This window comes from Enhydra lutris, unplaced genomic scaffold, assembly GCF_002288905.1.
Source record: "Enhydra lutris kenyoni isolate GAN:26980312 unplaced genomic scaffold, ASM228890v2 scaffoldscaffold62, whole genome shotgun sequence".
NCBI classification, from domain to species: domain Eukaryota; kingdom Metazoa; phylum Chordata; class Mammalia; order Carnivora; family Mustelidae; genus Enhydra; species Enhydra lutris.
In genome coordinates, this window is record NW_019154146.1 from 9,301,732 (window position 1) to 9,317,894 (window position 16,163).

A 16,163-nucleotide genomic window follows, 5' to 3' on the forward strand; every position below is an offset into this window, starting at 1 on the left:
GCAACTAAAGAGAGGTGACACAGGGCCAACCTGGGGATTAGACCAGAGCAGCAGTGGAAGGAGAGAGCCCCAGAATGGGTGAGCGGTCAGGAGTCGGCAAAGAGAGTGAACGTGACTGATTACCAAGGGAAACCTTCTGAATGCTCCATGTGCCGGGCTGCAGCCCTCTTCTTCCTTACATGTTCCTACCTGTAAACTCCAGCTGGTTAAGAGACTTGCTCTGGATGACAAATGTGAGCAGAGGTGACCCCTTCCTGTTACGAGCAGTGCCTCCTAGCCAGCACACGGGCCACTGCTCCCTGTCCCATTCTCCTCCCTCCACGATTCTGTCATGGAGAAGACATGGGACAGAGCCATAGCGGACACCTGATGGTCATGTTGTATGAGTGACAAATACAACTTTGTTGTTATCAATCCCCAGGAGTCGAGGGCCATTTGTTTTTGCAGCTAACTCAGCCTATGCTGACCAATCTAGCACACTTTTCTTATACACAGAACTTAGCAACAATTTCATACCTACTATAGCATAAAAGTCGGGGCGCCTGGGTGGCTCAGTCAGCTAAACGTCTGCCTTCGGCTCAGGTGATGATCCCGGGGTCCTGGGATTGAGCCCAGCGTTGGGCTTCCTGCTCCCTGCTTCTCCCTTTACCTTTCTCCCGTGCTCATGTTCTCCCTCCCTCTTTATCAAATAAATATTTTTAGTATTTTTTTTAATTTTTCTTTTTTTAATTTTATTTTTTATAAACATATAATATATTTTTATCCCCAGGGGTACAGGTCTGTGAATCGCCAGGTTTACACACTTCACAGCACTCACCATAGCACATACCCTCCCCAATGTCCATAACCCCACCGCCCCTCTCCCAGCCCCCCTCCCCCCATCAACCCTCAGTTTGTTTTGTGAGATTAAGAGTCACTTATGGTTTGTCTCCCTCCCAATCCCATCTTGTTTCATTTACTCTTCTCCTACCCCCTTAACCCCCCATGTTGCATCTCCTCTCCCTCATATCAGGGAGATCATATGATAGTTGTCTTTCTCCGATTGACTTATTTCGCTAAGCATGATACCCTCTAGTTCCATCCACGTCGTCGCAAATGGCAAGATTTCATTTCTTTTGATGGCTGCATAGTATTCCATTGTGTATATATACCACATCTTCTTTATCCATTTGTCTGTTGAAGGACATCTAGGTTCTTTCCATAGTTTGGCTATTGTAGACATTGCTGCTATAAACATTCGGGTGCACGTGCCCCTTCGGATCACTACGTTTGTATCTTTAGGGTAAATACCCAGCAGTGCAATTGCTGGGTCATAGGGTGGTTCTATTTTCAACATTTTGAGGAACCTCCATGCTGTTTTCCAGAGTGCTTGCACCAGCTTGCATTCCCACTCAAATAAATATTTTTAAAAAATCAACCAGTCATGAAGAAATGCCAGCTGGAGGCCGCTACTGTGATGTAAGTTATCCTTTAGTTGCTGGATCTTGGGCACTTGGGGTCTCGGGGATGGGGCGGAGGTAGCCAGGGTCAGGAGGAAGAGGGACTGCCACTTCCAGGCCGCACGGAGGGACTGCAGTCCGATCCGCCGGCGCTTCCCAGCTCACAGCAGATCTAAGGATTGGCATTTCCTAGCCAATCCAGTTCCCACGTAATTTCATAGCAGCGGACTCACTTCAGAGAGGAGCCAGCCACAAGTTTACTTTCTTTTCCATTACAGCTATGAATTCCTCAGGCCTGGGTGTTTGGCATTGACATCTTTGCTGCTGAATTATTCTTATTATTGTCATGACTCCATGGTACATCTGAGGCTCATGGGCACAGGAAAAGGCAGGAAAACGCGGACGTCCACAAGATTGGATCTGGGTGGTGAGGGGCCGCAGATCACAGACAACCCCGCGAGACCCATCTGTGCCTGGTGATACTCTTTTCCCGGGTGACACGGCTGTGACGAGCGGCCACACTTGCTAAACGAAGGCACTGGCGACACCAATCCTTATTTTAAAGACTTTGTATTTAAGAGATTCGATTTGAGGGGAGAAAGCACACAGCACCTGCCAACCAACGGCTCACCCCCACCTTGAACAACAAACCAGAGATTCATTCTCCCGACTTACTGTGCAGAAACGAAACATTTTTCTAATACGTGGCTGACTTCCAGAGACTGATGAGCAGCTAAGAGTCAGTGTGTGCGCGCTTGAGTGCTTGGGACGGCCGTTCATTCTCGGCCGACTGCGCGCGCTGGCAATGGCAGCTAGTGGGCTGCCAAACGCCCTGGTGATTACAAATTCCTTAGCCCTACAGAGTGTCCAACCATTAGGCAGAATAGCCCACCATATCGCTGCATTTTTCCAAGCACTCCATCACCAAACCTAGAGAATTCAAGCCCCCCTATTTGCAGAAAGTTTATTTTTAAAAATTTGCCAGAGAGATCATATCTCAGTCAACTCTGTAGCCTCAGCTCCAGCTCAGAGGCTTAAACCAAGTGAGTGTCACGTGTACGTGTGGAGAACAAGTGGACAAACACTTCGGAAGATGAACAGACCAATTTCTCCATTTCTAGGGGCAGACTCACTAGGCAATATGCCACGATCATTTGATGAATGTTCTTTGATAGTTAAAATTGGAGAGCAGCCCCCAATGCACAGAAGCTAACGTCATGTAACATTTTTTTAAATTCACATTTACGTGTTTTCTGTTGATTTATGCACGCGCTGGTGAGTTTCAGGCACAACACGAAGTCTATGCAATACTGACACACCATTCATCCCGGAAGCCATTCACACTCGTTTGAATTAGAAAGTTCCTAAAAGGCTGTGGAGCAATTGCTAAACAATGTCCCGAACCTCACGACATTCAAATGCAGACTGTCCCTCAGAAGCTGCTCACTGTGGCTTTGCACACAATTCTGAGACACTTACCTAGTGGGCCTCCAGGGCCACCGCAGAGTGGCCTGAGGAAACCGGAAGATGGTGAAAATAGCCTTTTGGCTCCCAGGCGGCCTGGAAGCAGGCAGGCGGGAGAAGGACACCTAAAATGGGATCTCAGGTGAACCTGGGAAGGTCAGAGGCCAGGACAAAGAAATGTCAGAATTAGAATCACATGTGAGGCACAAGGCTGTAAACCCTGAAACAGGGGAGTTGAAGCCGAACAAAACTGAAAAGGAAAACACAGTTCAGAATGGTCACTTAGGTCAAGTGCTCCAGGCAGAGCCCCGTTGTGTCTCTCACCACTGGGCCCCTGATCACCTGCCCTCTGGAGGCAGGGGATGGGGTCTTTCTCCACTGGCCAGCTCTCCCCAGTTGGCCATGAGGCAGAACTGACACCTTTGGGGAAATCATTCATTCATTCAATTTTAATTATACACCAACTTGTGCCAGGCACAACTGAATGGGTAGGGGGACACATCAGGAAACAAAATGGCTTCTGCCTTCATGGAACTTAGATTAAGAGGGTAGAAGCAAGGGTTTCTGATGAACTGAAAATGAGCTCTGTAGCTTAAATCTACCACATCTCAAGGGCCTGTGGTCTGCCCTTCCTGGGGGGGTTGGGAAGTCAATTTTAGCAACTGGGTTTGGAGTGGTAAGAAGTGACAGTTTGATTTCAAGGACATAGTAGAACCAGAAAAAGCAGCCCCCAAAGGCAAAGATCTTAGCCTCGGAGTACATGCAAACAGGTGCCCATAGACCAGCCCTTCTTGTTCAAGGGCTGTTCGATTACTAATTTTCTGAATGACCCCTGTATCCAAGTGTCTGTTTAGTTTAGTTTGCTTAAAGCAGCCAGGAAGTGTACAGAATTTTACAAAAAATTTCCAACCAGAATGTTTTTCTAATGGTCATTAAAGAAAAAAAAAAACTCATTTACATAGAAAATTTACCTCCTCAAAGGAAGGTTTCGTTCAGAGCTAAAGTTTCCTAATCCTGGATCTCCAGGAAGACTGAAAGCAATTTCTCACGCGGCTCATCATGTTCAGAAATCCCTTTACAATTTGTTAATAGATGTCCGAACCCATTCGAATGTTCAAATTAATCCACACAGTACAAGCTGGAGGTTAGGGCCCGACAGGAGAATGGCTGTTGCATATTTGTTTTGTTTTAGTTGCTGCGTCCTGTGAGCCGCCGGGATACTGAGCGGGTTCCCACGGAAACCACCGGGGGTGGGGTGGGGTGGGGGAGGACCCGAGGAGGGGCGGATCCCGAGTTCCCGGCCCCGCTACTCGGCCGTGGGAGGGGCCCTAGAGCGGGGTGGGTCCGGAGCGGGGTTGGGGGGGCGCGGGGCGGGTTGGGGGGGCGCGGGGCGGGGCGGGAGGTCGAAGGGCGGAGCCTGAGTGCGCCTGCGCAGTGCGCGCTACTCAGGAAGGCGGAGGCGACGCGCAGGAGGGAAGATGGAAGACTACCAGGCTGCGGAGGAGGTAACCGCCGGGTCGGGAAATGGAAGGGTGAAAGCCGAGAACGCCCGGCGCAAGTGGGCGGCAACAGCCAAGGGCGTGTGTGGGCTTCCAGGCCGCGTCTGGACGTGGGCGGCGGCAGTCTCCGGGGCAGACTGATGGTACCAGCGCTGCGCGGTGACCCCCGGCCGGGCCTGCTCCGGGCGTCGGCGCCGGGCCCGGGCAGGGGCTCCCCGCGTGGCGGCGTGCGCCCACTCTTTCTTCCGGAAGGGGTGCCGCAGCCTTGGGATTTCTACCTGGGGCGGGACCTCTCCCGTCCCTGGCGCCCCCTGCCCGCCCCATGTCCCGAGCCAGCCGGTGCCGGCCGCGCCCCTGGCCCCGCCAGGTCGCGAGCCTGGTTCCGCGCGGGCCTGCCACGCCCCCGACCTGCCGCACCCCCTCGGCCAGCCGCTACCCGAACCTGGCCCAGCGCCGGCCCGGCACGCCCCCGCCCCGCTCCACACCAGCTGCTCCGCAGCGCCCCGAGTCTGGGCTCCGCGCGGACCCGCCACATCCCTGACCCGCTGCACTCCCGCTGCCGGCGAAACCTGGCTCCGTGCCGCCCCGCCACGCCCCCGATCCACTCCACTACCCCCCTCCTGCTGCCCCTCCCGACCCTGCTCCACGCAGCCGGGCCCGCCGGGAGGCTGCTATCACTCCCTCCCTTTATTCGGCGGTGCAGACCCCCACCCTGGACTAGGTGCTCCGCGTCTGCGGGTGGGGAAGACTGAAGGCCGCATGTGTGTCTGCTGATGTTTTAACGCAAGACTCCAGAATGACATGCACGCGTGACACGCAAATGCAGTCGCATCTTTCAGGTCTCAGGCTGTGTGAGAAATGCAGAAGCGCACTGTAGGAGAGCCTGCCTTTGTCTGCCGGCCGAACCTTGTTCTTCAGTTCTGAGCTTATACCCACCACGGCTGCCATCACTTAAGTTTCATTTTCAATTTGAGTTTGAGATGTCAGTGTGAGAGCTCCTATTTGTGGGGGAAAGACAATCTCTCATTGCCTCAATGAAGAAGCAAGGTAAACCACACAATTACTTGCCGAGCAGCAGACATTTATTCTAACGGTGTGCTTCCCTTCCGTTTAACACGCACCAGGGAGTATAGCTGATGGGAGCTATTATAGAAAAATAGTTGCCCGTTTTGTTCTTGCTAAACAATAATTCTCGTTGAAATTGAAATAAGTTGAGTCCTACATATTATGCAGACTGTCAAAAATAAAAGCTATAGGTGAAGTTGGTAAGGTTTGATACTTTACCATTTTTGAAACAGTGTAAGCAGGAATGTTTGGAGGGGAAAGAAAACATCTAAGACTTAAGGACTGATGCTAGAGTTTCCGTTTTGATCTGATTTCCTAAGTACCACACGAATGGCCGCGTGGTATCAGTGTTTGACTGCTGCGAACAACCATTATGAGTAATTATGAGAAGACATGGTTCAGGAGCATCTAGCAAAGGAAAAGCTTTTTCTCCATAAACTAACTAATTTAGGAAAATAGCTTGTATTATAGGGATAGCCATAAAACTTAAAAAAAAAAAAAAAGAAATGACACTGTAAGAGAAATCTCTTAATACTGGCATTCTAATTCTGGCTCCCACCAAATGGGGTGGCTAAGGGACTTCATCATTCCAGATCTCACTTGCAGATCTGTGAATTGAAGGGCTGAACAGAGTGTCTGTTTACAGGAGATAAAGGCCTAGGCCCTTAGGAAGATGAGACCTTGACTTTTTTCTAGTAGGGGTGCCTTAGGTATTTGCTAATCCATGCCACTCTCTTCTGAACTAGCCTTTTCTGCTTAGCCTCTGACTTCACGTACATACCTGGACCTTTGTAAGACTACTCTCAACTCATTGTTCTTATTTCTTAAAGAAGCTGAAACTGCCCAGGGGATTCTGTACAACTCCACTTTCCACTAAAAGTCCACTGAAATGCCCTTCAACCTTTTTCCTAGTTAGCCGCGTGGCTAGTTACACAGGGACATTTCCGTATGGTTTAGTATCATGGAAGTCCCTGGAAGGATCCTTTAAATCTCAAGAAATCATTTGATCTGTAAGATCCTGCAAATTTTCATTCATTTGGCAAGTTGGCTTTGTCTGCAAGCATGCCAGCTCGTGAGTACAGCAAGTGAGAGGGCTTCAGGCAGTCTGCACTCGATCCTATGGAGAGAAAAGGCATGGCGTGGACAGAGCCCTGGTAGTTGGCATCCAGCAGGCAGGAAAGCTCACTGCCAGAAGCAGGGCACTCTGACTTTATTCCACCAGGATTCACAATGACTGAGGGCCTGGGGCTGCCCTCTAGAAGGCATGTCCCGAGCTAAGTACTGTTCGCAGCACTCAGAACCTTGTGCCCTTTCACATGTACCCTATGTAAAAAGGAAACCATCTTTAAGCTCCTGCCATTAGATTACCGGTGGCAGCCCGCCTCCCTGTGCACCCTGAGGCACTGGTGGAGAACAGCTGTACCAGCAGCTGGTGCTGTCCTGAAGTAGGACAACATTAAAAAGGACACATAATCCTGGGGAAGTAGTAGTATCGTATACTTTTATCACTAACGGTGGATAAAAACAAAACAAAACGTTTTTAAGTTTCAAACCTCCTAATCAGTTTACATCAGGAAAGGTGTCAGCTAATTTAAACAAAAGTCAAGGAACTCGTTAAACTTCTGGTTTGTTAATGATGCTATTCAGCCAGTTGAAATGGAGAGAGAGATTGAATCTAAAGTCAGGTCAGCCTTTTGGTCCATGGCATGATTAAAACAAACCAAAGCCCTTTAAGTTATATACATACTCTGGACTCCTGACAGCCTCTCACCTGCTCTGTGGTCCTCAAAGAGCCACTCGGCATTTCTGAGTCTCTTGGTAAAATGAGAAATTTAGTTTGGTTCTAAGTCCTCATTTCTAAATTGTATTCATTACCTAACGTTGCATTAATCAGTGCAGTGGAAACCGATCTTTTAAAGCCATCAAACTTAACTAATTTTCTTGCTTACAGACTGCTTTTGTCGTCGATGAAGTGAGCAACATTGTAAAAGAGGTAAGAGGAAGAATGCTTGTTTTTAAAATGTTGATTAATGGCTTTATGAGTGAAAATAATGTGTTCTAAATGCTATCTTGGAATTGTTTCAACTGAGCCTGTGTGTTTTGGCATTTCAAATAACAGTTTTTACTTCAGTGAATATGTAGATAAGAATTACTCCCATATTATGTAAATTATATATTTTAAACCAGACAGGAAAAGTAATATATTAGCATTATTATCGAATATTACTAAGACTTGATCCTGTAACCTTTTAACATAAAAGACTTGTGGTCATGGTATACAAGTAAATGTTTCTGGTGTCGAATAAAGAGTGAATATAAAAAACTGATTAACTTCCAGTTACTTACGACCTGATGATCCAGGTGGGGCTTACCCGTTTGTCTTATATTCCTGAACTACCTATTTCATCATTTTTCACCATGGTACCTCCCTTACATGATGGCAGTGGAAGACAAAATGGGGTATCTGTTCTTCATTCATTGGAAAAATATGTATCAAGGGGGCATTAGGGACTGACTATCAAGAGGTTTACAGTACAGGGCGGGCGCTGGCAGGCACTTACCAAATCATCACACCAGAAAATGTAACCGTGGATTCCCTGTGTGTACTGTGTGCCACCGTACATGGTGCTGTGAGGGATCGGACTCACCTGGTGCGTTCACAGCTAGAATCTGGAGAATGAACAGGAGTCGTGTTAACTCCGCAAAAAGAGGGGCAGACATTCCAGAAAGTGTGCCCGTGCACAGGCCCTGTGGCAGGACTGTGTATGGTGTGTTTGAGGGACTGAAATGAAGCACATGGGCCCGGAGTAGTGCAGATTCCTGGGATGGGAATGAGGCCAGAAGGATTTTCCTTATTAGTCCTTCTCTTCCTGTGTAAATTGAGCACAGACTGAAGCCATCAGCCAGAGGAAAGCCATTAGATGATCGAAGTTTAAAGTGCCAGCTGAGAGTATGTGTGTAATTTGGAATTGACTCTAATGCAGATTATTATCTAATGCCAGAGTGATGAAGAACCACAACATGTTTTTGTGACCAACACCAAAAAGCAAAATGATTTTGTTCTACCATATGCGTTATTCGCCAGCACAGGTGATTTTCTAGTTGTTGTTCAGGATCTGTAACGGTTTGCTTTTGTTTTCGCACACGGTGTTTCTTACGGAACAAGGGGCAGGGGGTGGGTAGCAAGAAGGTGCTGGAGCTGCAGTCGAACTGTGAGAAGTGGGGATGGCTTGCTGCGAGGTCCCCTGTGATCTCACTTGTTTTCAGCATCGTCTTTGACTCAGTTGCCAGGCAACAAGTGCAGTTGAACATAACTCTTCCAGTCTCCACGAAAGCATCAAGTAACATTGCTGTGGTACTCTGACGTGGTCACTGGTGTCAACAACTTTTTCGCCCCTGGCAATAGGTTAATTCTTCCCTTGAGCTCTTTTAAGGATTGCGCAGTAATAAATTTGGGTGAGTCCAAAATTGGAGGGGAGTTTTCCTCCCTCTCTGAAAAACAGTGAATTCCAAAGTGTATGTGGAGAGAGCTGCCAAAGTTAGAGGTTCAGCTTGAGCAATGCCCCCCTCTTCTTCACCACCCCCCAACTTCTTTGACCAATATCCAGATCTAGTAATAACCAGGTCCTTTTAAACTAGGAGCACCTATGTCCCCACAACCTCATTTATCCCGAGTTGGGGAGGGGGCAGAACATGTCAGAGGATGAGAAGAAGCTCTGATAATGGGTGGGGGGTGCAGGGGAAGGCCAGAAGCTAAATGAGGTGTGTTTAATGACTGCTCAGAGTCCCAGGATAAATGGGTAGAAATCAGTGTGATTATAGGTAGCTCTTTGTTCCTCAAAAGCAAGATCACTGAGCTTTTGTCCCAGACAGTAGACCCTAATGCATCTCGAGCGTACACAACTCAGACCCCGGGACTGTTTCTCTCTGCGTGTCTGAGGACAGTACTGGGCCTTCCTTCCTCAAATGATTTTAGGTCATAACTGTCATCAGAATTCAGGTTTCTGGTTTCTAGCTAGAAAAGGGGTAGAGATGAAAGCTGCTTAGTTAGAGGCAGGCACACTGGCATCAGCATAAAGAGGCCCAGAAAATCATAAAATGGTAATAGCCTAACTACAAACTTGGGCAAGAGTAGGGGCAAGCAGCCGTACGTATTCCTGAGTAAACTCTGAACCCTCTCCAGGATGCAGGATGGAAAGAGACAATTTCAAACAGAAAAATTCATCATATGCTTAAAATAATTTTTGTAATATATAGGGCTCATTTTTTTATTATCTGAAAAGTACACTTAAGTGTTAACATATTCCCAGAAAATGTGGGATAAAGGAAGTATTTTTGAAGACATGATTATTTGGGTAGGTTTGTATGTTGTCAGTTGTACAACCAGTAAGGATTTTTCTATCTGCTATACTTTTAAGAAGGGAATGGGCAAAGGAGAATATTTTCTAGCCTCAGTAGGAAAAAAAGATTATCTCCAGGTACCAACTACAACAGTCGACAGTAAATTCAGTCAACATATTTTAAAAAATTGACAGATCCTATATAAGTGTGGATTTTAGAAAATGATATAAAATTTATTTAATGAGGGGCGCCTGGATAGCTCAGTTGTTAAGCCTCTGCCTTCAGCTCAGGTCATGATCCCAGGGTCCTAGGATCGAGCCCCACATTGGGCTCCCTGCTCAGGGGAAGTCTGCTTCTCCCTCTCCCATTTCCCATTTCTGTTCCCTCTCTCACTGTCTCTCTGTCAAATAAATAAGATCTTAAAAAAACAAACAGAACACTTAATGAAGGAGGACGCTGTTAAAGGTGTATTTGTGAAGGGGTGCTCATGGCTTACGCTCACGTTTTATGCAGATTATGCTTCCACAGTCTTCGGGTGAGGAACTCTGGTACCTGCCGCAGGGCACTGGGCGTCCTCTGCGAACAGTGACCTCTGCTCTGTGTTCCAGGCTATAGAGAGCGCGATCGGTGGCAATGCCTACCAGCACAGCAAAGTGAATCAGTGGACCACAAACGTAGTAGAACAAACTTTAAGCCAACTCACCAAGCTGGGAAAGCCATTTAAGTACATCGGTAAGGCACCTCTGCCTCTCCTACATACTGGGGGGGAGGGTTCTTGAAGCACTGCTGAGGGGCGGGACTGGTGTCAGAAGAGGTGCAGCAGCGTGTGACCTCAGAGCACATGCGCAGCAGTAGGGGCAAGGTCCCCATGCCGTGCGCGTGACCCCCGGCGGGCCTGGCGGGCAGCTGGAACAGTTGCAGGGCGCACGTCCGGGACTTCCCAGCACGTAACGCCAGACGCTTGGAGAACAGGCGCGGGGGGTAGGGCAGGGCAGGCTGTGGCGTGCCTCTGTCACAGGGCCAGTCTGCGCCGGTGACTGTTCCCATGGACACCTACCACGGGATCCACGTCCGAATGCTGAGAGTACGCGGAGAGAAAGGTGTGTTGCCAAGTAGATTTCTCTAACAGACGTTTGTTGTCATTGAAGTGACCTGTGTGATTATGCAGAAGAACGGAGCGGGGCTGCACACGGCGAGTTCCTGCTTCTGGGACAGCTCTACGGACGGTATGGTCTCCCCTTTGCTCCGTGAACGCTTGTCCTGGGCCTTTCCCTGAGGCCGTGTGGCGCCTCCTCCACCCCGCTGAGACCTCGAGTTTTCCAGGCAGGGTTTTCTGAAGCACGTACTTGGAGGTTTCCGGTCTCGGGATGCATGCCTGCCAGAGCCCCCTGCTCACGCCTTGCAGAGAGCCCAGGCTGAGCGGCCTTCCCTGTTGGCGGGCCGTGCAGAAGCGTGAGAGGTCGGGGCGGCGCGCCCCCGGCTCCCCGGGCTGAGCTCCGTGCCTTCTCCCCGCAGGCAGCTGCACCGTGCGGTGGGAGAACAAGACCATGTACTGCATCGTCAGCGCCTTCGGGCTGTCCATCTGAGGCTCGCCGGCCCTCCGCCCGTGCCTGCGCCGCCTCCCCACGGCCGCGGGCTCCGGCCAGCACCTTCCTCCTCCTCTCTCTCGTGGCGCTCACCGCGTCAAGGACAGCCAGGTGACTGCCCTGTTCTGTGAACGGCACAGCGAAGTCCGAGGACTGTCATCCTGGGTGCTCAGGCCTCTGCTGCCACTCTCTTAACTCTGAATATTTCTTTTCCAAAGGTGCTAAAAACTGAAATCTGCTAGTGTGAAACTTTCTCTCTCTCAGATACACTAATTTTCCATACTTTGTACTTTGGTTAGAATAATAAATTATTCCACTTTGAAGTTTGTGTTTTTCTTCAGAGTCTAAATGATACCACAAATGAATTCTTCCGACTTCACTAGTGATTTTAGAATCTATAAAACTGCAAAAACAAGAAGGAAAAGTTACGATCTGTGTTGGTCCTGTCGATTGCAGGGCGTGCTGCGTGGCCCGGGGGTGCAGGGTCCTGCAGCTTCCGGGAGGCGGCCAGCTGGTCCCCGCTGCGGCCGGGGCTCCTGGCCGCACGCCCTGCTCGGGCCGTGGCGCGCCGGCTTCTGCTCCAGCCTCCTCCCCGCGTCAGCTGCAGTCCTCCAGAAACGAGCTAGTGCTGCAGGGCCTCCCACATGCTCTCACCGTCATTCATTTTGTGTCCATACTAGGCCCTTATTTATAAATCAGCGTTACACAGAAACCCCGTTGGGAGGCTATCTGATGGACTGAAAGGTGTTCTCTAAGGGGGGAGGTAGGCCCCAAGCCTCAGTCTGTGACCTCACCTTCAGCCCTCATCCACGGGCCACGTTCACAGAGGAATAAAGATAGGCTTTGTGTCCACTTGCTGAAATCAAGAAAGTTCTACCTTTGGCCCTAAAGCACTCATGCCTGAATGGCCAAATGAACACACGCAGGAGCAAATAAATGCCATAAGAAAGGACTGAGTATGTAAAATTCATTAATATTTACCAGAAAGGAAGTTTCACAATGAAGCCATTCCCAAGTGTAAGTTTGCCATAAATAAACATTTATTCACTTTTGATTGAATACAATGATCGTTCTGTCATCAGGGGTTCCTGTGCTCATGGACACAGTTCCAGGATCTGTTACACAGTTCTAGCTTTCCCTTTGAACTTCAAGTTGTTATTATTTTACAAATATGTACAATCTTTTTGTAAAAAGGCAGTTTTCAGTAGCAGAAAATTCTGTTTCACTGTGTGGTATCATAGTTACCAGTATATCTAAAACATGTCAAGTCAACATGAACAGGGTAACAAGATGTCACAGACTAAAGCGACTTCCCTTGGGCCTGGGGAAAAGGTGTGTAGCTTTTTTTCCCCAAAAGTCTAACCTCTAGGGCAATTGGTTTCTAAAATCTTCAAAATACATAAATATTCTTTAGTGACTTAACTCGTACTCACTAGATGTCCCTTTTCACTATTCCGTCTCTGAGCTTCCATGGTTTTCCCTGGGAGGAGGATTCCAGGAAATAAGTCACTGACCATACATACCGTGACCGACTTAACACAACTGCGCCTTCATTAAGTAGTTCATGGAATTCTTGAGCCTGGTGACAGTTGTCTTGTAACCTGCCCATTTATTTAGTGGGCTGGGTCTACGTAATGTATCTAAACTTTTATTGCAATCTAATTATGTACAGGAACAATCTTACAAACCTTGAATATATTTTATATATCCCCTTCTCTAGCCTTTCAAATGGGGCTTAAGAGAGAGAAAACTGCATCACTTCACTGCTGTAATGATTTAATAATAAATCAAGCTGACCTATTACCCACATGGATAATGATGCTCTCCCTAGGGAAGCTGAATACGTACGGTCATCTTCCAGGTTCCCCTAGACTGGACCAGTGTAAAAAATTATCCCAAAGATGATGTTATTCAAGCCATTACCATGGAAGAACTAAAGTCAGCCCTTTGAATTTACAACTGAAGTTTGCAAAACTGATACTCTCCAAGAAAAAACAAAACAATTTTCTTGCTACTGTCTAAAGTTTCTGGCAGACTTTAGTGTTTCAACCTAATACCTACGGCATATAGACTACATGCTAAATGCTGTATACTTTAAGCAAATTTTTACATGGAGTATGTAATATGTTGATACATATGACACACCGGAGACTGAAAATGCACGATTTAACGAGAATCATTTTCCCCTTATGTACTTCCTTTTACCATTTTTTTGTTTCCAACTTAGTTACAAAAAGTAAATAAATACTCCCATATTTTCATTTCAGTGACTTGATGCCGTGAAGAATCAAATATGAAGGTATCAGTCATCAGTTTATAATATAATTATACTACAGGACGCAGACAGGTGTTAAAAAGTTCTAATGTGTATGGCTAAATGCCTCAAATAGTTTACATTTACCGATAAATAACAGCATTCCAAATTATGGACATTTAATAATAATTATAACTTGTAAACTATATCACATATTAGAATACATTAATTAGCACAAGTTTTCATCAATTTACATTAAATTATACTTAGTATAAGTTGAAAAAATTTGGTAAAAGAAAAACTTTTCCAGTACCTTGGAGTACACAGAATCAAAAAAGTCATCACACCATTGAAAATGTAAAAACCATGTAAACTTGAATTACCCTTGCAATAATAACAGTTGTTTTAATTCAAACTTTTATATTTACAAGGTTTTAAAAACAAATGGAATCCATATTAAAGGTACGTTATCACTAAAGTTTAAACTAAACCGAAAGATGTGAAGTCGTAATGAGAAGTCTCTCATGAACCTCCAGAAAGGCCCAGCCTTACCTAAAGTGGAATCCAATTTTGAGCGACTGAGAGTTACTGCATAGATGGAGACAACGCAGGTCCTGTTGCGGAGTGGCACAACCCTCTCCTACCCGCTGCGTCTGTCCCGACGCCGTCCGTCAGGGGCTCAGCTGTGACCGTACGTCAACGGTTCAAGAGAGACGTTACTTCAGAGGAAAGGGAAAGGAGATCTCTATACCGGACTTATACTCAGTCTTTGACGTAAAGGAACTGGCAGCTCTCCAGGGCCTTCTATGATGCCACAGACTGAGCAGCTGGAGACAACCTTCCTCTTTGAGAGCCGGCCCTCTTCTTCCCTGGCCGCTGGAGGGCGGGGCACGCTTCCCAGCAAGTGACCTTCTACCCAGGGATGTGCTGCCATGAGTCATCAAAAATGTTTTACTTCCTTTCATCTAGGCTTCAAATGTGAAACTGAAAAACTTTTTCACAGTAAAGAGACTAAAATATATCAACCCTTTGTTTAGCTTTCACACACACAAAAATCCCATGGAGTGTTCTCTCTAAAGGAGTCGTAGAAATGACAGCTTACAGGAACTGTAGCGGATACGCTCTTCCCCATCCCAGCCACAGTGACAACCGTTCACATTCACGCACGTACCCGCTCACATGCACACGCGTGTACACAGTCTCTTGGAAAACTATGGCAGCAAGACCTCTTCCCTGCAGCTGGCACTTGTAGATTATCTTACCCTTTCCTTAGGAATCTCAGCCAGGCGTCCTCTGAGCCCCATGACCCGAGCTCTGCCCAGTGGTGGTGCAAGACTAGAACCTGCTCGCCCACCACTTCCCTAATAAGCCATTACTCAGGCATTTCACACCAGAGACAGGAGTTACTTGTCACCTGGGAGGCTTGATGGGGCGCTCGATGGGGAAGGACTGCCCTCGTGAGACAGGCACAGAAATAGGCTTCCCTTTGAGCTTAAAGGGCTGAAACTGGTACGGGGCAGGGAAGAGAGAGGAGAACGCCACCATGCTGATGACCGCATTCATGAGGGCTTTCTTTCCATGGACTCGGAATTAGCAGATTATTGAAAAAAAAAATAAATAACTCTACTAAAAACAGGAATAATTACCTCCTCACCACTAAAAATGAACTCTTTCTCATCTGAAATCTTTGAAAAAGGATTTGGCTGTTTACACTTACTGCGCCTCTCTTCCCAAATGCAGCCAATCTAAGTAAATTTGGCCCAATGTTTAAATTTCTCCTTGGTTTTGGTTTTCCTTTCAAAAATACATAAACAGATGAGGACCAGGAAATCTCTGCTTACGAGACAAGCCCAAACACCAGCAGGAGCGGGGAAGGCCAGGGAGCAGCGCCTCGGGAAAGCGGCGGGCCTCCAGCGGCCCGGGGCTCAGTCGCTCTCGGAGCCCTCCTTGTACTGCGCCCGGATGGCCTGGCCGTTCTGCAGGGGCATTTCTTCATAGTCACTCCTGTCACAAAAGAGACCCTTGATGCCATTCGGCTTTTGATAGCTCCTCCTCTGGTCTTCTCTCCCACACTGATGTGCCATTCTGGCAAGAAGGTGTTTCACAGCCTTGCGCTCCCCATTTCTATCGCCCACGGCCCGCTCCTCGCCCCCCAGCAAGCACCGGGGCCCACCGCCAGGAAGAACAGGTCCTCCTGTGGTCACCGCCCAGGTGAAGTGTTCAGAAAAAGGGAATACCACTCAGTCTAGTCAGAACAATGTAAAAACAGAACCTCATGGGATCGCAGGAGACTCCCAGGTGAAAGAAACATCATAAAGCCTTGAAAATCATTTTAGAATGACTGGCGGCCTGTTCAGTAAATGCACAAGAGCAGGCCGAATGCTCAGGGAGGCGGTGACTCACCCGTAGATCACGTCATCGTCCGAGTCATTCAGCATGGAGAAGGCAGGGTTGTCTTTCAGCTGGGACTCTGGAAGCCAACAGAAGCATTTTTATGCGATTAGCCCGGGCAGGC

At 47.8% G+C, this 16,163-nt stretch overlaps 2 protein-coding genes across 3 annotated transcripts in view; one reads left to right on the forward strand and one right to left on the reverse strand.

Moving 5' to 3' along the window:
- Nucleotides 1-4,350: 4,350 nt before the first annotated feature.
- LOC111158745 (dynein light chain Tctex-type 1) lies at nt 4,351-11,711 on the forward strand. 2 transcript variants are annotated; one of them, XM_022520981.1, is made up of 5 exons: nt 4,351-4,408; nt 7,419-7,460; nt 10,417-10,540; nt 10,957-11,034; nt 11,324-11,711. In XM_022520981.1, exons 1-5 carry the CDS (start codon nt 4,382-4,384, stop codon nt 11,392-11,394), a joined length of 342 nt encoding a protein of 113 aa, XP_022376689.1. In that variant the 5' UTR covers nt 4,351-4,381; the 3' UTR covers nt 11,395-11,711. The 2 variants fall into 2 exon arrangements, with proteins under 2 accessions (XP_022376689.1, XP_022376690.1); XM_022520982.1 differs by lacking the exon at nt 7,419-7,460 and having other exon boundaries at nt 4,382-4,408.
- Nucleotides 11,712-12,412: 701 nt separating this feature from the next.
- LOC111158691 (transmembrane protein 181) overlaps nt 12,413-16,163 on the reverse strand; it is a 50,207-nt gene continuing 46,456 nt past the window's right edge. The window contains exons 16-17 of the mRNA XM_022520897.1: nt 16,052-16,118; nt 12,413-15,652 (exon numbers count right to left, since the gene is read on the reverse strand). Of these exons, the coding sequence (XP_022376605.1) occupies nt 15,574-15,652; nt 16,052-16,118 (146 nt within the window). The 3' untranslated portion in view covers nt 12,413-15,573. The remainder of the gene's footprint in view (nt 15,653-16,051; nt 16,119-16,163) is intronic.

Excerpts from the sequence above, each read along its gene's own strand:
- LOC111158745 (XM_022520981.1), top strand. The coding sequence starts at position 4,382 with ATGGAAGACTACCAGGCTGCGGAGGAG. Across the intron at positions 7,461-10,416 it reads TGAGCAACATTGTAAAAGAG|GCTATAGAGAGCGCGATCGG; the intron begins GTAAGAGGAAGA and ends TCTGTGTTCCAG. Across the intron at positions 10,541-10,956 it reads AAAGCCATTTAAGTACATCG|TGACCTGTGTGATTATGCAG; the intron begins GTAAGGCACCTC and ends TTGTCATTGAAG.